General features: G+C 46.2%; 1 protein-coding gene across 2 annotated transcripts in view; it reads right to left on the minus strand.

The window, feature by feature from the left end:
* The window catches only part of PLG (plasminogen), a 169930-nt gene that overhangs the window by 59558 nt on the left and 87489 nt on the right, over nucleotides 1-22883 (minus strand). For both annotated transcript variants that reach the window (XM_069974368.1, XM_069974369.1), the window contains 2 exons: nucleotides 12310-12434; nucleotides 2322-2487 (listed from right to left, as the gene is read on the minus strand). In XM_069974368.1, the coding sequence (XP_069830469.1) occupies nucleotides 2322-2487; nucleotides 12310-12434 (291 nt within the window). The remainder of the gene's footprint in view (nucleotides 1-2321; nucleotides 2488-12309; nucleotides 12435-22883) is intronic.

Below are 22883 nucleotides of genomic sequence, written 5' to 3' on the forward strand. Positions count from 1 at the left end.
CAGCCAATCACATGGCGGCAACTCAGTGCATTTAGGCATGTAGACATGGTCAAGACAATCTCCTGCAGTTCAAACCGAGCATCAGTATGGGGAAGAAAGGTGATTTGAGGCCTTTGAACGTGGCATGGTTGTTGGTGCCAGAAGGGCTGGTCTGAGTATTTCAGAAACTGCTGATCTACTGGGATTTTCACGCACAACCATCTCTAGGGTTTACAGAGAATGGTCCGAAAAAGAAAAACCATCCAGTGAGCGGCAGTTCTGTGGGCGGAAATGCCTTGTTGATGCCAGAGGTCAGAGGAGAATGGGCAGACTGGTTCAGCTGATAGAAAGGCAACAGTGACTCAAATAGCCAACCGTTACAGCCAAGGTAGGCCGAAGAGCATCTCTGAACGCACAGTACGGCCAACTCTGAGGCAGATGGGCTACAGCAGCAGAAGACCACACCGGGGGCCACTCCGCTCAGCTAAGAACAGGAAACTGAGGCTACAATTTGCACAAGCTCATCGAAATTGGACAGTAGAAGATTGGAAAAACGTTGCCTGGTCTGATGAGTCTCGATTTCTGCTGCGACATTCGGATGGTAGGGTCAGAATTTGGCGTCAACAACATGAAAGCATGGATCCATCCTGCCTTGTATCAACGGTTCAGGCTGGTGGTGGTGGTGTCATGGTGTGGGGAATATTTTCTTGGCACTCTTTGGGCCCCTTGGTAACAATTGAGCATGGTTGCAACGCCCCAGCCTACCTGAGTATTGTTGCTGACCATGTCCATCCCTTTATGACCACAATGGACCCAACATCTGATGGCGACTTTCAGCAGGATAATGCGCCATGTCATAAAGCTAGAATCATCTCAGACTGGTTTCTTGAACATGACAATGAGGTCACTGTACTCCAATGGCCTCCACAGTCACCAGATCTCAATCCAATAGAGCATCTTTGGGATGTGGTGGAACGGGAGATTGGCATGATGGATGTGCAGCCGACAAATCTGCGGCAACTGTGTGATGCCATCATGTCACTATGGACCAAAATCTCTGAGGAAGCTTCCAGCACCTTGTTGTATCTATGCCACCAAGAATTGGGGCAGTTCTGAAGGCAAAAGGGGGTCCAACCCGTTACTAGCATGGTCTACCTAATAAAGTGGCCGCTGAGTGTATAATATACATAAAGCTGATAGTAGATGATATATAATAATATACATAGAGCTGATAATAGATGATATATAATAATATACATAGAGCTGATAGTAGATGATATATAATATACAGAGCTGATAGTAGATGATATATAATATACATAGAGCTGATAGTAGATGATATATAATAATATACATAGAGCTGATAGTAGATGATATATAATAATATACATAGAGCTGATAGTAGATGATATATAATATACAGAGCTGATAGTAGATGATATATAATATACATAGAGCTGATAGTAGATGATATATAATATACATAGAGCTGATAGTAGATGATATATAATAATACACATAGAGCTGATAGTAGATGATATATAATATACATAGAGCTGATAGTAGATGATATATAATATACATAGAGCTGATAGTAGATGATATATAATATACATAGAGCTGATAGTAGATGATGTATAATAATACACATAGAGCTGATAGTAGATGATATATAATAATATACATAGAGCTGATAATAGATGATATATAATAATATACATAGAGCTGATAGTAGATGATATATAATAATATACATAGAGCTGATAATAGATGATATATAATAATATACATAGAGCTGATAGTAGATGATATATAATATACATAGAGCTGATAGAAGATGATATATAATAATATACATAGAGCTGATAGTAGATGATGTATAATAATACACATAGAGCTGATAGTAGATGATATATAATATACATAGAGCTGATAGTAGATGATGTATAATAATATACATAGAGCTGATAGTAGATGATATATAATATACATAGAGCTGATAGTAGATGATATATAATATACATAGAGCTGATAGATGATATATAATAATATACAGAGCTAATAGTAGATGATATATAATAATATACATAGAGCTGATAGTAGATGATATATAATAATATACATAGAGCTGATAGTAGATGATATATAATAATATACATAGAGCTGATAGTAGATGATATATAATAATATACATAGAGCTGATAGTAGATGATATATAATATACAGAGCTGATAGTAGATGATATATAATATACATAGAGCTGATAGTAGATGATATATAATAATATACATAGAGCTGATAGTAGATGATATATAATAATATACATAGAGAACGTTACTTACGCATTCGGATAATCCTTTGGTGTTCTTGTGTGTCTGTGCGGCACCATTGAGCTCCACTCCTGACATCTTTTCCCTGAGATAGTCAGGTAGGTTGTACCTCTGTACGTGTCGCCATTTCCAGTGTAACATTCAGAAATGTCGGAGGTCGCGGTCGGTGAAGGTTGGACTGTAAAACACAACAACATGAACAGGACTTTATTAATATAGAAGTGAATCACTAAAAGTTCTTGCAATGTATGATAAGCTACCATACAGCATCCACAACCACAACCAAAGGATAGAACGCATTGGTTGTTTCTACGAGGGTTACCCATCTGGGAGACTTATCACATATCCACAGGAAATGTCTTCTAGATATGGCTCCCACCTCTGGAACTCACAATTATCCTCAGATCAAGGACTCCCGCCCTCTATGACCAGTTTGTGGCCACTGGAAGTGGTTGGGAAGCCAACTGGTGTAACTCCCTTGCTGTTGGTGTGGAGAGATCTAGTGGGTGCTCGGTTTTTTTCCACAAATATTTTTATTGGATTTTTCAAATTTTATCAATAACAATACAGTCAAAGGAAGATATAAACAGGACACAATATAGTAAGTTTGAAAACAATTTTGCTACAAAGAACAATAGAATCTTAAGAACAAAAATGAATGCTCTACAGCAGTGCTTCTCAAACTTTTTCTACTGGAGCCTCACCCAACAGACCAAGGCAATGCCGTGCCTCACCAGACTGACCAAGGCAATGCCCGTGCCTCACCCAACAGACCAAGGCAATGCCCGTGCCTCACCCAACAGACCAAGGCAATGCCCGTGCCTCACCCAACAGACCAAGGCAATGCCCGTGCCTCACCCAACAGACCAAGGCAATGCCCGTGCCTCACCCAACAGACCAAGGCAATGCCCGTGCCTCACCAGACTGACCAAGGCAATGCCGGGGCCTCACCAGACTGACCAAGGCAATGCCCGCGCCTCACCCAACAGACCAAGGCAATGCCCGCGCCTCACCCAACAGACCAAGGCAATGCCCGCGCCTCACCAGACTGACCAATAGGGCCTGGGCCTCACTACATGTGGTGAAAGTCCATTTAAAAGCCGAGTATAATGCTCAGGCTGCCTCTCACCTGTCTCCCACGTTCTATATACTAATAAAGCAAGTACAAAATAAATTAATAATGTTCTTAAAATGGACATTTTTGCAAACGGCAAAAGGACTGTGCAGATCATAGGTTATTTTTGTGAAAACTGACTCCTCCGCTGGGCCTCACCAACAACTAGGGGGCGCCTCACCAACAACTAGGGGGCGCCTCACCAACAACTAGGGGGCGCCTCACCAACAACTAGGGGGCGCCTCACCAACAACTAGGGGGCGCCTCACCAACAACTAGGGGGGCCTCACCAACAACTAGGGGGGCCTCACCAACAACTAGGGGGGCCTCACCAACAACTAGGGGGCGCCTCACCAACAACTAGGGGGGCCTCACCAACAACTAGGGGGGCCTCACCAACAACTAGGGGGCGCCTCACCAACAACTAGGGGGGCCTCACCAACAACTAGGGGCGCCCTCACCAACAACTAGGGGGGCCTCACCAACAACTAGGAGGCGCCTCACCAACAACTAGGGGGCCTCACCAACAACTAGGGGGCGCCTCACCAACAACTAGGGGGCGCCTCACCAACAACTAGGGGGCGCCTCACAGTTTGAGAAGCACTGATCTACAGAATAGAAAGAAATGTAGATAACGAATCTCTATCTTTAAAGGAGAAGTCCGGCCAAAATTAATTTTTGATATGTTGTTACTTATGAAAAGTTATACAAATTTCTAATGTACATTAATTATGGGAAATGCACATATACTGCTATTTCCCTTAATTTAGTAGATCAGGAAGTGTTAGAAATATCTCTGAAGAAGTGACGTCACGACCCAGGGTGTAATTCCTATGGAGTGTCCAGCAGGGGGCGCTCTCTATATAGAAGTCTATGGGACTTTATTGTTTCTATGGGTTTCTATGTAATGTAATGTAATGTAGTGTACAGTGCTTTATTGAATGAATACATCTATGGAATACTTTGGGGAGCAAGTGTCCTTGCTCCCCAAAGTATTGCATAAATGTATTCATTCAATACATTCAATACACAGTAAGCCCGCCGATCCGCCGCATTTCCGCCGAATTTCCGCCGCATTCCCGCCGATCCGCCACACGCTGATCCGCCGCATTCCCGCCGATCCGGACCATATACATTGAACTACAGCTCCCATCATCTGCTTCTAGTATGAACAGGTGATGGGAGCTGTAGCTTGGGTAATGGATATGACATGCCGCCGGGCGCAGGGGGGAGCCGCTCAGTACACAGGAGCGCTCCCCCCTCCTCCTCCTCCTTCCGTGATAACTTCCGCCTATACCAATGCTGACTCCCTGCCTGGCCGCCGCTCTCCGCTCTCCCCCCCATACATACCGGCTCCCGATGCATCCTGGTGTCCGCGCTGATGCCGGGAGCCGGTATATGTGAGCGGAGAGCGGTGGCCAGGCAGGGAGTCAGCATTGGTATAGGCGGAAGTTATCACGGAAGGAGGAGGAGGAGGGGGGAGCGCTCCTGTGTACTGAGCGGCTCCCCCCTGCGCCCGGCGGCATGTCATATCCATTACCCAGCTACAGCTCCCATCACCTGTTCATACTAGAAGCAGATGATGGGAGCTGTAGTTCAATGTATATGGTCCGGATCGGCGGGAATGCGGCGGATCAGCGTGTGGCGGATCGGCGGGAATGCGGCGGAAATTCGGCGGAAATGCGGCGGATCGGCGGGCTTACTGTGTATTGAATGTATTGAATGAATACATTTATGCAATACTTTGGGGAGCAAGGACACTTGCTCCCAAAGTATTCCATAGATGTATTCATTCAATAAAGCACTGTACACTACATTACATTACATTACATAGAAACCCATAGAAACAATAAAGTCCCATAGACTTCTATATAGAGAGCGCCCCCTGCTGGACACTCCATAGGAATTACACCCTGGGTCGTGACGTCACTTCTTCAGAGATATTTCTAACACTTCCTGATCTACTAAATTAAGGGAAATAGCAGTATATGTGCATTTCCCATAATTAATGTACATTAGAAATTTGTATAACTTTTCATAAGTAACAACATATCAAAAATTAATTTTGGCCGGACTTCTCCTTTAATATAATTAAGAAACGCTGAGTACTCGTAGGCCTTTGCCTCCGCCGTCTGATACCAAACAGTATTACAAAAGTGTTTCATAACAGCTTCCCTCTCCTCCTGCAACATAACCTTTATGAGAAAAAAAATTTTAATGAAATTTTTTGTGGAAACATCTTTGTTGCGGATTGCATCCAGCATTTCCTAATGATGAGTTTCTTTAACCTCTTAAGGACGGGGCCAATTTTAGTTTCTTTTATTTGGGGGGCATTTGTTTGAACGCCATTCGCCCTGGGGTAAAACTGACTTGTTATATATGTTCCTCAAGTCGTTATGATTACTATGATATATAACATGTATAACTTATATTGTATCTCATGGCCTGTAAAAAATTCAAACCATTGTTAACAAATACATGTTCCTTACAATCGCTCCATTCCCCGGCTTATAGCGCTTTTATCCTTTGGTCTATGGGGCTGTGTCAGGTGTAATTTTTTGCGCCATGATGTGATCTTTCTATCGGTACCTTGATTGCACATATACAACTTTTTGATCGCTTTTTATTACATTTTTTCTGGATTTGATGCGACCAAAAATGCGCAATTTTGCACTTTGGGATTTTTTTGCGCTGACGCCGTTTACCGTGCGAGATCAGGAACGTGATTAATTAATAGTTCGGGCGATTACGCACGCGGCGATACCAAACATGTTTATTTGTTTATTTGTTTACTTTTATTTAAAACCTGGGAAAAGGGGGGTGATTCAGACTTTTATTAGGGGTGGGGGCTTTTTACTATAAACAACACTTTTTTTTTTTTTTACACATATACTAGAAGCCCCCCTAGGGTTAGGGTTATTCCCCCCCTGGGGTTAGGGTTATTCCCCCCCTGGGGTTAGGGTTATTCCCCCCCTGGGGTTAGGGTTATTCCCCCCCTGGGGTTAGGGTTATTCCCCCCCTGGGGTTAGGGTTATTCCCCCCCTGGGGTTAGGGTTATTCCCCCCCTGGGGTTAGGGTTATTCCCCCCCTGGGGTTAGGGTTATTCCCCCCCTGGGGTTAGGGTTATTCCCCCTGGGGGACTTCTAGTATATACACTTTGATCTCTCATTGAGATCTTTGCTGTATAGATATACAGCAAAGATCAATGAGATCGGCACTCGCTTGCTTTCGGCTGCTGCAGCCGGAAACAAACGAGTGCCGAGAAGGGGACGGTGCCATCTTGGACGAGTCCCCGGCCGGCATCAGACAGGGAGATCGCTCCTCCGGGACAACGTCCCGGAGGAGCGATCTCCCCCACTAGACCCCAGGGAAAGGTTGCCTCCGGTAATCGGAGGCAGCTGTAAACTTTGACAGCTGCCTCCGATTAGCTAATTAGCGGGCACGGTGATCAGACCGTGCCCGCTAATAGCGGCGGTCCCAGGCTACACGCGGCACCCGGGACCGCAGCGCTTCAAAGCGGGGTCGCCGCGCGGCCCCGCTTTGAAGTGCTAATGAGGACATATGACATACGGGTACGTCATATGTCCTTAAGAGGTTAAAGTGTCACTTTCGTGAAAAATTTGAGAAATCAATAGTACAGGCAATTTTAAGAAACTTTGTAATTGGGTTTATTAGCCGAAAAATTAATTTTTATCATGAAAAAGCAGTTTAAAGCTCTCTCCCCTGTCTTCATTGTTCTCCTATGGAGAGAGCTAAATAAAAGACCAAAACAGGACAACAAAGAGTAAATCTACAAATACCTCACCCCTCTATCTCCTCTGACAGTCAGCACTGACCTCTCTGAGCTCTGATTACAACTGTCACCCAGCTCCGTGCCTATAATCCTCTGTTCTCTGCTCTCTGCTGTCGGCTAACTCCCTCCTCCCCCCTCTTTATAGACCAGACTGGGGACGTCTGATGCAAAAAGTCACAATTTCCTGATATTTTGCAGTGGATGGAAAAGAGGAGAGGGGGGGGGGGGGCTGGGAAAAGGCTTTTTAAATGCAGATAATGGCATAAACCCAAATACAAAGTTTCTTAAAATCGTCTGGACTATTGATTTCTGCCAAAAAAAAACAAAAAACGACAGTGACTCTGGCTTTCCATGTGGCGACGGTATCAGCGATAATAACATTGTGTTTTAAATGTGAGGGTAGTTCTGAAATAGAGAAGTGAAGAAGCGAAGCCAAAGGCCAAGGAGAAGAAAGAGCAGACTCCAAGGAATAATTAGAAAGGAAAGAAGTACCGTTACTCCAGTCTCTGATGTGTCTGAAAATGGAGGCCAAATGATAGAATCTGATATTAGGTAATTGGGCACCACCTTTATGTTTGGGGAGGCTGAGAGTATCGTATGCTATTCTTGGTCGTTTTGACCTCCAAATAAATTTGGAGGTCAAAATTCGGGAAATATTTTTATGTTTTAGCAGTAAGGGGATCATTTGTAAGGGATACAATAATTTAGCAAATGACATATTCTTAATAAGATGAATACGGCCTAAGATTGAAAGGGGTAAATTTTTCCACCTATCAAGTTCTTGTTCTATTTTTTTGCAGATTGGGATATAATTTAATGAGTAGAGAGAAGAAGGGGTACGTCCAATTTTAATTCCTAAATATAAAAGGTGTTGTTTTGCTATACCTATACCTTCAGGGTAATATGGGGAGCCAAGTGGGGTAATAAGGGTAACAATTGGCTTTTAGTAATATTAATTTTAAAACCAGAAAATGAGCCAAAGTTTTTCAAGATTTTTAAAACCCCAGGGATGTGAGATGTGGGATTTTCTAGGAATAATAAGGCGTCATCAGCGAAGCAAGCTATACGTACTTCTTCATTGCCTACTTGAATGCCTTTAAATTCAGGTGTGAGGAGAAGAAATCTAATTAAGGGCTCTAATGCTAAATCAAAAAGAAGGGGGGACATTGGGCAACCTTGTCTGGTTCCTTTAAGGATTGGGAAAGTGTCAGACAAGAATCCAGGTGTATGAATGCGAGCTATTGGGTTATTGTATATGGTAGAGATAAGATCATTAAAAGGTCCTGTGATGCCATAACGAGAGAGGGTCATATCCATCCATTCCCAGTTAGGATTATCAAATACCTTTTCAGCGTCTAAGGCAAGCAGTCCTGGTGAATGGTTTGGATTTTCCCTTTGTCGTACTACTTCCTGTACGGTTAGAACTGTCCTAATATGAGTTATCGCTGAGCGGCCCTTTATAAAGCCAACTTGGTGGCTACCGTGGTCGCAGGGGTCGCCGCTGCGACCTGACTGCAAGCATTCTTTTGCTTGTGGTCATAAGAGTCAGTGTCGGACGGGCCCCCGGCGATGCTCAGCTTCCCAGTGGTGTCCCCGGCATTCCCGGGCAGCATAGGCACCAGGGAGCTGTGTGCACTGGAGTTGTTACTTCCGGGTCAGGGAGCGCGTCGCTCCCTGACCCGGAAGTAACAGCCCCGGCGGCGCACACTGAGCTCTCTTGTGCATATGCTGCCCGGGAATGCCGGGGACACCACTGGGAAGCTGAGCATCGCCGGGGGCCCGTCCGACACCTCAGAAGAATAGATGAGAAGGGAGCTGCGACGGGGGAGCGAGGTGTTAGGAGAGTTTTTTTTCTTTGTTTTTATATGCTTTTCGGGGGACAAATATAAAAGGACAACACAGGCAATCTGCAAGGGGGGCATATATAGGGGAACAACACAGTGGGGGCATCTACATGGGGGGCAGTATAAGGGGGGCAACACAGAGGGGCCATCTACAAGGGGGGGGGCATCAATATGGGGGACAACATAAGGGGGGCATGTATAAGGGGGCAACACAGAGGGGCCGGCTATAAGGGGGGGGGGGCAACATAAGGAGGACAACATAGAGGAGCCATCTGAAAGGAGGGCAACACAGGGAGCTATCTAAAAGGGAGGGGGCAACATAAGTGGTCCATCTACAAGGGGGGCAACATAAGGGGAACAACACAGGAAGGCATCTATAAGGGGGGTGGGCAACATAAGGGGGCCATCTATAAGGGGAGGCCTCGTAAGGAGGGTATCTATAAGGGGGACAACACAGGGGGCCATCTAAAAGGGGGGCAGAGGGGGACAACACAGGGGGGCATCTGTAAGGGGGAATACACAGAAATGATCAATCTGTAAGGGACACTACACAGAGGGGGGCATCTATAAGGGGGACTACACAGGGGGGCGGTGTATACTATAGGGGATACAGAGGGGCTGGGGTTTCTTCCCACTAAGGGTGGGTCGGCCGCCTCCAGTGCTTCATCCTGGGCCTGGTGGTACAGTCACTTTAATGAGGGTGTAAAGGGGCCAATACAGATGTGCAGTGTGTATAGAGATGAGGATGGTGCCAGTATGAGGAGCCTAATATGTTTGTCTGTCAGATTCTGTGGATTCATGGCTTGGAGAAGTTCTAATAACGGCCCAGGGCAAATGGAGGAGAAGATGAAAAGGGAAAAACTCTGATTAGAGAAGACGTCCAATGTGAGTCACTGGATATAACTGCACTGTAATGTATATAGAGTACAGAACCTGTGTGGGGCTGGGTCAGCCTCTATATGACTGGATGAGGTGATGGTGATCTGTGTACAGTGGATGTTAGTCAGTAGCAGTGGTGTTAGTCAGTATGTGGTGTTATTATTTGTTACTTGTAATCTGGTACTGTGTTTTATTGGTCTTAGTATACTGGATTTGGTCAGTAACAATATGGTGGTGATGGTTGTGGTGTGGCAGTAATATTTCCCCCTTGTATACTGGTATTATTGGTAATATTGGTCTCAGTACACAGGATTTGGTTAGTAACAGTATGGCGGTAATATGTATGGTTATAATATTTCCTATATACTGGTATTATTGGTAATATCGGTCTCTAGCTATTATCTATGTATTGCATCGCTTGGTCGAGGGAGAGTTGGAACCAGATCAGTATTTAGAACTTTATAAAATTCTCTACTAAATCCATCTGGCCCTGGTGTTTTATTATTATGAAGGGAAGATATTGTTTTAGAGATATCCTCAGGAGAGATGGGGGCATTTAATGATGCCAGAGAAGATTCATCCAATTTGGGAAGATTCAGAGACTGGAGAAACTGTTGACCTGCTAAAGGATCTATAAGATCAGAGGAGTAAAGGGATCGGTAAAATTTTTGAAGAATATTAGAAATAGTTTTTGGATCAGAATGTAATAAACCATTATGATCTTTCACATTTTTGATATGGAAAATAGGGCGTTTACTCTTTGCTATCGCCCCTTAGTCGGCTTTGGCGGTTTCCCAGAACAGTATAGGAGTTGTTGTGAATTAGTGTCGCAAAACTGTGACCACCATTTTTGAAGAAGAATTTTGAAGACTTCATCTGAAGCTAAAACTGCTGGTTTTTGGACTACTGTAGCAGAATAGTCATTGAATATCAGAATTTTGTGACCTCTTATAAGAACTTCAGTTTTCAGGTTCCTGAACGCCAGTAAAATAGCAGCTTTATCTGCATAATTAAGATATTTGACTATCACTTGTCTCGGTTTGTTAGTAGCCTATTTAGAAGGGTAATAGTGTTTGCTGGAGGGCCTATACCATGTGCCCTTTCTACTTGACAAGAGCCTTGTAACCCTAGGGTCTGTGGTAATTCTGAGGGAAGCAGTAATGTCTGGTATTATTATTATTTTGGCCACTTCTATGGCTAGTGATTTACAGCAAATAGACAGTCCAGGGATAAAAGATTCAGTGTTGGGGTCATTTGTGACCTTTTCAGAAGACGCAGGAGGTGAATGATTTATATTTGTGTCTCCTGAGGTGCTACGTTGCTGTGTGAGGAGACAGCGCCATCTTGGATTTTGTTTTCTCCCTCTGTGGGAGAGGTATAGAGGAAGAGGGGGCTCTGTGTTGCTTCCCAGCGCGCTGCTGTTGTTTCTCCATGTCCCTGACGGGTAGAGGAGTATGTCAGGTGTTCTGGTATTTACCGTGGTAATCGGTAACAGCTGGGAGCCGAGTCCATAGCGAGTTACTGTGGGAGCTCCTTCACAGTGCTGCCATCCTGTGCGCGCCTGAACTGGAAGTCTCTAGTGGGTGCTTGTTGGTGATCATCGGCCACTGTGCCTGGACTCTATTGGTGATCATCGGCCACTGTGCCTGGATTCACTTGGTGACTATTGGCCACTGTGCCTGGACTCTTTGGTGACTATTGGCCACAGTGCCTGGACTCTCTTGGTGATCATCGGCCACTGTGCCTGGACTCTCTTGGTGATCGTCGGCCACTGTGCCTGGACTCTCCTGGTGACTATTGGCCACTGTGCCTGGACTCTCTTGGTGATTATTGGCCACTGTGCCTGGACTCTCTTGGTGACCATAGGCCACTGTGCCTGGACTCTCTTGGTGATCATCGGCCACTGTGCCTGGACTCTCCTGGTGACTATTGGCCACTGTGCCTGGACTCTCTTGGTGATCATTGGCCACTGTGCCTGGACTCTCTTGGTGACCATAGGCCACTGTGCCTGGACTCTCTTGGTGACCATAGGCTACTGTGCCTGGACTCTCTTGGTGACCATAGGCCACTGTGCCTGGACTCTCCTGGTGACTATTGGCCACTGTGCCTGGACTCTCTTGGTGATCATTGGCCACTGTGCCTGGACTCTCTTGGTGACCATAGGCCACTGTGCCTGGACTCTCTTGGTGACTATTGGCCAATGTGCCTAGACTCTCTTGGTGATCATCAGCGACTGTGCCTGGAGTCAGGAGGCCATAATATATACATAAATAGACACGTATTACTGCTGTGTAATATTCCTAGTAACGACCGCCATTGTTAGTGATTACACGTCCAGCTCATCTAGATTAATGTAATGAATGGATTTACCGGCAGGGACATCAGCCTCACAGCTCGGGATATTACAGTATTCCCACCGCGTGGCCCGGTCGGTGGTATAACACCACGGCATGGACTCCCCATCTGGGTTTCTGCAATGATTCTTTTCTAGATTTCTAAAAAAAGAGAAAAATAGCTAAAATGTTCAAATATTCTTTCCAGAAGAATAAGGACAAGGAAACATACAGTAAGTGATGAACCCCTCCCCCAATATCATCCTATGTACATAACCCCTCCCCGTACCACCCTTGGTACATAACCCCTCCCCCGTACCACCCTATGTACATAACCCCTCCCCCGTACCACCCTATGTACATAACCCCTCCCCGCAGTATCATCCTATGTACATAACCCCTCCCCCGTACCACCCTATGTACATAACCCCTCCCCCATACCACCCTATGTACATAACCCCTCCCCGCAGTATCATCCTATGTACATAACCCCTCCCTCGTACCACCCTATGTACATAACCCCTCCCCCAGTATCATCCTATGTACATAACCCCTCCCCCGTACCACCCTATATACATAACCCCTCCCCCCAGTATCATCCTATACACATAAGTCTTATTCTTTAGTAAACCACAACTTTATTGCTTTATGTCCCGTTTTATTCTTTCTCATAAGATGCAATTACATTTACTCCGTTTAGATTGTTATTCATTAATTTTTCACTTATCTCTTCTTGGTCCCTTGTTACATGCAGCTCTACACAGTGTTTCCCACATGTCGATGGGCATCAGGAGCTGTCAGTTTCCCACCCAGTTGTAACGCCTGGACTAGTGGATCCACTGGACCGTCACCAGCGATGGCACTAACCTCCCCAGGGAGCGGAGTCTAAGGGGCCGCTGGTTTTCACCAGAGCCCGCCGCAAGGCGGGATGGACTTGCTGCGGCAGGCGACCCCCAGGTCGCTACCCCTGGCTTGGTTGCTGGTGACGGCAGGCGAGGCGTGGCAGGAGCAGTAGGCAGGAGATGGTGCTGCAGAGGCCAGTGGACGTAACCGCAGGTGACAGGCTATACACAGGAGCAATGGAGATGCAGGGGAACAGGAACCAGGAACAAGGACTAGGGACAAGGTGGCGGATAGGAATCAGGAACAGGGACTGGGAACCAGGTAACGGACGGGAATCAGGAACAACAGGGAGCTGGGCCAAACGCTATGGGAAGCATGTAGAGGCTCCAACACCTGTAGTGGGGCAGGGCTGGAATAAATAGGGAGTGATTGGTGCAACTGGCCAATTAGGTGCGGACTGGCCCTTTAAATCCGAGACAGCCGGCGCGCGCGCGCCCTAGGAGGCGGGGACGCGCGCGCCGGCCGGCACAGACGGAGGCAGGAGCGGGACCAGGTAAGACGCCCCCCGGGGCCGAACATGTAGCAGCGCCGGGTCCCTGCACCGGGACCCTGGCAGCTGCATGAGATGGAGGGAGGTCGCGGCGGCGGCCCGGAGCACGGGACGCCGCCGCGGCCGTGACAGTACCCCCCCCCTTTGGCCTCCCCCTCTTTCTAACCTGCAGGAACCTCTTGATGAGATCTTGGTCCAGGATGTTAACCTCGGGTTCCCAGGACCTCTCCTCAGGACCAAATCCTTTCCAGTCCACCAGGAAGAACCTTCTCCCTCTGACAGTCTTCATGGCCAGAATGTCCTTAACAGCGTAGACGTCGTCAGAGACGGCTTGAGGAGCAGAGAACGAAGACCTATCGGAGAACCGGTTCAGGACCACTGGTTTTAAGAGGGAAACATGGAAGGAGTTCGGAATCCGCATAGTGGGGGGTAGGCGGAGTTTGTAGGTGACAGTGTTGATGCGTCTTAGCACCGAGAAAGGACCGAGGAATCGAGGGCCCAACTTGTAACTGGGGATCTTGAGTCGGACATATTTGGCCGAGAGCCAGACTTTGTCACCTGGGAGGAAATTCGTGGCAGGTCTCCTCTTCTTATCAGCCTGGTCCTTCATGCGTTCAGAAGCTTTGAGTAAGGACTGTCGAGTTTGTTCCCAGATCGATTGCAGGTCAGATAACAACTCCTCCACGGCTGGGACTTCAGAGGATGGAGAGAGAGGCAGAGGAGGACGAGGATGATGCCCGTAGACCACATAGAAAGGGGACTTGCCTGTGGAAGTCGAGTCCAAATGGTTATATGAGAATTCTGCCCATGGGAGTAGATCGGACCAGTTGTCTTGGCGGCTGGAAACAAAATGGCGTAGGTAGTTACCCAGAATCTGATTGACTCTCTCCACTTGCCCGTTAGTTTGAGGATGATAGGCCGATGAGAAGTCCAGCTTCACTTGGAGTTGCGAGCATAGGGCACGCCAAAATTTAGAGACAAATTGAGAGCCTCGGTCGGACACAATGTGAAGAGGAAGTCCATGCAGGCGAAAGATGTGTCGGAAGAACAACTGAGCCAGACGAGGAGCAGAGGGCAGACCAGGAAGGGCCACGAAGTGAGCCATTTTAGAAAAGCGGTCCGTCACCACCCAAATAACTGTATTGCCCGCAGATGGAGGTAGGTCTGTGATGAAATCCATCCCAATGTGGTGCCAGGGATGATCCGGGACTGGCAAGGGCAATAGTAGGCCGGCAGGTCTTAGACGGGGAGATTTATTCCTGGCACAGACTGCACAGGAAGCCACAAAATCCTTGACATCCTGGAGGAGATTGGGCCACCAGTAGTGACGGGAGATCAATTGCCCGGTCTTTTGGGCTCCTGGATGCCCGGCTACCAAAGAGGAATGCCCCCACTTCAAGATGCGTTTACGGAGTGCGGGGCGCACATAAGTCTTCCCGGGAGGCAGTCTCTGCAGAGCAGAAGTGGCAACTGGTACTAGGCGGTCGGGAGGTATTATGTGACGAGGAGATTCCTCTTGCCCCATGACATCGGATGCTCGGGATAATGCATCGGCCTTGAGAGAAAACGGCCTGGAGACATCCGGGCGGACCAGAGCAGGAGCAGAGGCAAAGGCAGACTTGAGGCTATTGAAGGCTTGTTCGGCCTCTGGAGGCCAACGTCTGGGGTCCGCCTTCTTTTTAGTGAGAGCCACTATGGGTGCGACCAGGGTAGAGAAGTGAGGGATGAATTGCCGATAATAGTTGGCGAAGCCAAGGAAACGTTGGATAGCTCTAAGTCCCACAGGGCGTGGCCATTGAAGGACAGCTGCGAGCTTGGCTGGATCCATTTGTAGACCCTGGTCGGAAACGATATAGCCAAGAAATGGAAGACTGCGCTGATGAAAAACACACTTCTCTAGCTTGGCGTATAGATGGTTGGCCCGTAGTCTTCGTAGGACCTGACGCACTTGTGCCACATGAGTCTGCTGGTCCGGGGAGAAGACCAAAATATCGTCCAAATAGACAATGACGCAGACATAGAGGAGGTCTCGGAAGATATCGTTCACGAATTCCTGGAAGACCGCTGGGGCATTGCATAGGCCGAATGGCATGACCAGATATTCGTAGTGCCCATCTCTGGTGTTGAAAGCGGTCTTCCATTCGTCTCCTTTACGAATACGGACCAAGTTATATGCTCCCCTGAGATCCAGCTTGGAGAAGATCTTAGCTCCACGAAGACGGTCGAATAGTTCAGGAATAAGCGGAAGAGGATAGCGGTTCTTAACGGTCACCTTATTCAAGCCCCGATAGTCTATACATGGGCGGAGGGAACCGTCCTTCTTCTGAACAAAGAAAAATCCAGCGCCAGCTGGAGACGTAGATTTACGGATGAAGCCCTTTTGTAAGTTCTCCTGGATGTAGGAGGACATGGCTTCAGTCTCGGGCACAGAGAGAGGGTATACTCGACCACGTGGAGGAGAAGCCCCTGGAAGAAGGTCTATAGGGCAATCATAGGCTCGATGAGGTGGTAGTGAGTCCGCCTCCTTGGCCGAGAAAACATCGACAAAGTCTTGGTAGTCCTCTGGTAGCCCGGATAGAGACTTGACATTAGCAGGTGACCTTGTAGAGCACTTGGATTGAGGAGATCTCAGACACCGGTTATGACAGTCCTGGCCCCAGCTGAGAACCTCCCCAGTTCTCCAGTCCAGCCTAGGGGTATGGAATTGCAGCCAAGGAAGACCCAGCAGGAGGTTGGAAGAGGAATGGCGCAAGACATAGAAGGAGATCCTCTCCTGATGTAAGGCTCCCACCTGGAGGACTAGGGGTGCCGTCTGGCTGTACACCGCTTCGGTAAGAACCTCCCCCGCAACCGAAGAGATAGACCGGGGTTGGGCTAGCTGGATCACGGGTAGCCGCCATCTTTGGACCAACGAAGCAGAGATGAAACTGCCAGCAGAGCCAGAGTCGATGAGGGCAGTAGTCTGGAAAACTTGCCCAGAGGGTGTCTGGATGGAGACGGGCATAGTCAACCTTGGAGAGGTGGCATTCACACCTAGGGAGGCCTCTCCCACCGGACCTAGGTGCGAGCGTTTCCCGGACGCTGAGGGCGTTGGGGACATCTCTGCCGATAGTGATCCGCGCCACCGCAATAGAGGCAGAGATTCTGGTCCAGTCGACGGTTCCTCTCATCAGTCGTCAGGCGAACACGTTCCACCTGCATAGGAACCTCTGGAAGCGACTGGGAGATAGGAGCAACGGGATTCTGGAACACCGGTGCCAGCCGAGGATGGCGACGGGGCAGACTCAGACGCCGTCCTTGCCGGACCTCCTCCTCTCTCTCGGAAAACCTGGTGTAGACTCTGGTAGCCAGTAGAATAAGTTCGTTCAAGGAGGTAGGCAGATCCCGGGCAGCGAGCACATCCTTCACTTGGCTGGACAGACCCTTTTTAAAGGTGGCAATCAGAGCGGCCTCATTCCAGTCTAGTTCCGCAGCCAGGGTGCGGAACTGGATGGCGTAATCACCAACGGAGGAAGTACCTTGGGATAGATTGAGAAGAGCAGTCTCAGCCGAAGACGCACGGGCAGGTTCCTCAAAGACAGAGCGGAACTCGTCCAGGAAGATTCGAAAATTGGCAGCAACCGGATCATTACGGTCCCATAGTGGCGTGGCCCAGGCCAGAGCTCTTCCCTCCAATAGGCTGATAATGAAAGCCACTTTAGAGCGCTCGGTGGCAAACTGACTGCTTAAAAGTTCGATATACATAGTGCATTGGGTCAGGAATCCTCTGCACAACTTGGGGTCACCTCCATATTTACTTGGGAGAGCCAGTCGTAGTTTTGAAGAGGCTGCCGGAGGTGATGACTGCTGAGCTGTGGTATGCTGCTGAACGGCTGCAGTCAGTTGTTGAATCAGCTGTGACTGTTGCTGAATCTGTTGAGCCTGTAGGGCGACCACTCGGGCTACCTCGCGGATATCAGGCACCTCGCCGGGATCCATGGTTGGAGCCTACTGTAACGCCTGGACTAGTGGATCCACTGGACCGTCACCAGCGATGGCACTAACCTCCCCAGGGAGCGGAGTCTAAGGGGCCGCTGGTTTTCACCAGAGCCCGCCGCAAGGCGGGATGGACTTGCTGCGGCAGGCGACCCCCAGGTCGCTAACCCTGGCTTGGTTGCTGGTGACGGCAGGCGAGGCGTGGCAGGAGCAGTAGGCAGGAGATGGTGCTGCAGAGGCCAGTGGACGTAACCGCAGGTGACAGGCTATACACAGGAGCAATGGAGATGCAGGGGAACAGGAACCAGGAACAAGGACTAGGGACAAGGTGGCGGATAGGAATCAGGAACAGGGACTGGGAACCAGGTAACGGACGGGAATCAGGAACAACAGGGAGCTGGGCCAAACGCTATGGGAAGCATGTAGAGGCTCCAACACCTGTAGTGGGGCAGGGCTGGAATAAATAGGGAGTGATTGGTGCAACTGGCCAATTAGGTGCGGACTGGCCCTCTAAATCTGAGACAGCCGGCGCGCGCGCGCCCTAGGAGGCGGGGACGCGCGCGCCGGCCGGCACAGACGGAGGCAGGAGCGGGACCAGGTAAGACGCCCCCCGGGGCCGAACATGTAGCAGCGCCGGGTCCCTGCACCGGGACCCTGGCAGCTGCATGAGATGGAGGGAGGTCGCGGCGGCGGCCCGGAGCACGGGACGCCGCCGCGGCCGTGACACCAGTATCTTACACATCAGTATCTCATACACCAGTATCTATTATACATCAGTATCTCATACACCAGTATCTATTATACATCAGTATCTCATACATCAGTATCTCATACATCAGTATCTCATACATCAGTATCTCATACATCAGTATCTCATACACCAGTATCTATTATACACCAGTATCTCATACACCAGTATCTATTATACATCAGTATCTCATACACCAGTATCTATTATACATCAGTATCTCATACACCAGTATCTATTATACATCAGTATCTCATACACCAGTATCTATTATACACCAGTATCTATTATACATCAGTATCTCATACACCAGTATCTATTATACATCAGTATCTATTATACATCAGTATCTCATACATCAGTATCTCATACATCAGTATCTCATACACCAGTATCTATTATACATCAGTATCTATTATACATCAGTATCTCATACATCAGTATCTCATACATCAGTATCTCATACATCAGTATCTCATACACCAGTTTCTATTATACATCAGTATCTCATACACCAGTATCTATTATACATCAATATCTCATACACCAGTATCTATTATACATCAATATCTCATACACCAGTATCTATTATACATCAGTATCTCATACACCAGTATCTATTATACATCAGTATCTCATACACCAGTATCTATTATACATCAATATCTCATACACCAGTATCTATTATACACCAGTATCTCATACACCAGTATCTATTATACATCAGTATCTCATACACCAGTATCTATTATACATCAGTATCTCATACACCAGTATCTATTATACATTAGTATCTCATACATCAGTATCTCATACACCAGTATCTCATACATCAGTATCTCATACACCAGTATCTATTATACATCAGTATCTCATACACCAGTATCTATTATACATCAGTATCTCATACACCAGTATCTATTATACATCAGTATCTCATACACCAGTATCTATTATACATCAGTATCTCATACACCAGTATCTATTATACATCAGTATCTCATACACCAGTATCTATTATACATCAGTATCTCATACACCAGTATCTATTATACATCAGTATCTCATACACCAGTATCTCATACATCAGTATCTCATACACCAGTATCTATTATACATCAGTATCTCATACACCAGTATCTATTATACATCAGTATCTCATACACCAGTATCTATTATACATCAGTATCTCATACACCAGTATCTATTATACATCAGTATCTCATACACCAGTATCTATTATACATCAGTATCTCATACACCAGTATCTATTATACATCAGTATCTCATACACCAGTATCTATTATACATCAGTATCTATTATACATCAGTATCTCATACACCAGTATCTCATACATCAGTATCTCATACACCAGTATCTATTATACATCAGTATCTCATACACCAGTATCTATTATACACCAGTATCTCATACACCAGTATCTATTATACATCAGTATCTCATACACCAGTATCTATTATACATCAGTATCTCATACACCAGTATCTATTATACATCAGTATCTCATACACCAGTATCTATTATACATCAGTATCTCATACATCAGTATCTCATACATCAGTATCTCATACATCAGTATCTCATACACCAGTATCTATTATACATCAGTATCTCATACACCAGTATCTATTATACATCAGTATCTCATACACCAGTATCTATTATACATCAGTATCTCATACACCAGTATCTATTATACATCAGTATCTCATACACCAGTATCTATTATACATCAGTATCTCATACACCAGTATCTATTATACATCAGTATCTCATACATCAATATCTCATACACCAGTATCTCATACATCAGTATCTCATACACCAGTATCTATTATACATCAGTATCTCATACACCAGTATCTATTATACATCAGTATCTCATACACCAGTATCTATTATACATCAGTATCTCATACACCAGTATCTATTATACATCAGTATCTCATACACCAGTATCTATTATACATCAGTATCTCATACACCAGTATCTATTATACATCAGTATCTCATACACCAGTATCTATTATACACCAGTATCTCATACACCAGTATCTATTATACATCAGTATCTCATACACCAGTATCTATTATACACCAGTATCTCATACACCAGTATCTATTATACATCAGTATCTCATACACCAGTATCTATTATACACCAGTATCTCATACACCAGTATCTATTATACATCAGTATCTCATACACCAGTATCTATTATACATCAGTATCTCATACACCAATATCTTATACACCAGTATCTATTATACATCAATATCTTATACATCAGTATCTGATACACCAGTATCTATTATACATCAGTATCTCTTACATCAGTATCTCATACACCAGTATCTATTATACATCAGTATCTCATACACCAGTATCTATTATACATCAATATCTCATACACCAGTATCTCATACATCAGTATCTCTCGTACGCCAGTATCTCTCATACACCAGTATCTATTATACATCAGTATCTCATACACCAGTATCTCATACACCAGTATCTATTATACATCAGTATCTCATACACCAGTATCTCATACACCAGTATCTATTATACACCAGTATCTCATACACCAGTATCTCATACACCAGTATCTCTCATACATCAGTATCTCTCATACACCAGTATCTCTCATACACCAGTATCTATTATACATCAGTATCTCATACACCAGTATCTCATACACCAGTATCTATTATACATCAGTATCTCATACACCAGTATCTCATACACCAGTATCTCATACACCAGTATCTCTCATACATCAGTATCTCTCATACATCAGTATCTCTCATACATCAGTATCTCTCATACATCAGTATCTCATACATCAGTATCTCTCATACATCAGTATCTTATACATCAGTATCTTATACACCAGTATCTTATACACCAGTATCTCTCATACATCAGTATCTCATACATCAGTATCTCTCATACATCAGTATCTCATACATCAGTATCTCATACATCAGTATCTCTCATACACCAGTATCTTATACATCAGTATCTTATACATCAGTATCTCATACACCAGTATCTCTCATACACCAGTATCTTATACATCAGTATCCCATACATCAGTATCCCATATATATGTACACTACCGTTCAAAAGTTTGGGGTCACATTGAAATGTCCTTATTTCTGAAGGAAAAGCACTGTACTTTTCAATGAAGATAACTTTAAACTACTCCTAACTTTGCTAATGTGGTAAGTGACTATTCTAGCTGCAAATGTCTGGGTTTTGGTGCAATATCTACATAGGTGTATAGAGGCCCATTCCCAGCAACTATCACTCCAGTCTTCTAATGGTACAATGTGTTTGCTCATTGGCTCAGAAGGCTAATTGATGATTAGAAAACCCTTGTGCAATCATGTTCACACATCTGAAAACAGTCTAGCTCGTTACAGAAGCTACAAAACTGACCTTCCTTTGAGCAGATTGTGTTTCTGGAGCATCACATTTGTGGGGTCAATTAAACGCTCAAAATGGCCAGAAAAAGAGAACTTTTCATCTGAAACTCGACAGTCTATTCTTGTTCTTAGAAATGAAGGCTATTCCATGCCAGAAATTGCTAAGAAATTGAAGATTTCCTACAACGGTGTGTACTACTCCCTTCAGAGGACAGCACAAACAGGCTCTAACCAGAGTAGAAAAAGAAGTGGGAGGCCGCGTTGCACAACTAAGCAAGAAGATAAGCACATTAGAGTCTCTAGTTTGAGAAACAGACGCCTCACAGGTCCCCAACTGGCATCTTCATTACATAGTACCCGCAAAACACCTGTCAGGAACTTACCTTGCCCGGCTCCAGCGACGTCTCCTTCCAGCTCGGCTTCGGCGGTGGGCTCGGGAGTGACGTCATGGAGTCCCGACGGCGTCCCTGGGCTCACGTGACTGTTAGCCGGCCGACCAGCACGCAGCTGCAGTGTATTGCGCTCAGGCTTAGTGACAGGTCGCCCGGCCGCTCAGCCTGCAGTGCACCAGCTGCAGTAAGGTTGGACTCAGGAGGCCGGACCAATCAGCCTTTGGTCCGGGCTCCTGGTCCAGTATAAAGTTCTATCATTGCCAGTAGTAAATCGCTGGCTATAAGGTTAACTCCTGGTCCCAGCTCTCCACAGTCTATTCCTGCATTCCCCGTCCTATTCCCTTCTGCCTGTTTTCTCGTGTTCCTGACCCTCCACCTGACCTGTGACTATTCTTTGCTTGCCGGTTCTGTACTGCGTTGCCCGTGTGGTTTGACCTGGCTTTGTTCACTACTCTCTATTGTGTTTTCTCCGTCTGTTGTGTTTTGTGTCCCACGTACTCAGTGCAGGGAACGTCTTTGTGGTTGTCCGCGACCGCCTAGGGTCGACTGAGGCAATTAGGCAGGGACAGTGGGTGGTTTCAAGTCAGGGCCCACTGCCTGGTCGTGTTTGTCCCCGCTGACAACACCAGTGTCAACATCTACAGTGAAG

This window comes from Dendropsophus ebraccatus, chromosome 6, assembly GCF_027789765.1.
Source record: "Dendropsophus ebraccatus isolate aDenEbr1 chromosome 6, aDenEbr1.pat, whole genome shotgun sequence".
NCBI lineage: Eukaryota > Metazoa > Chordata > Amphibia > Anura > Hylidae > Dendropsophus > Dendropsophus ebraccatus.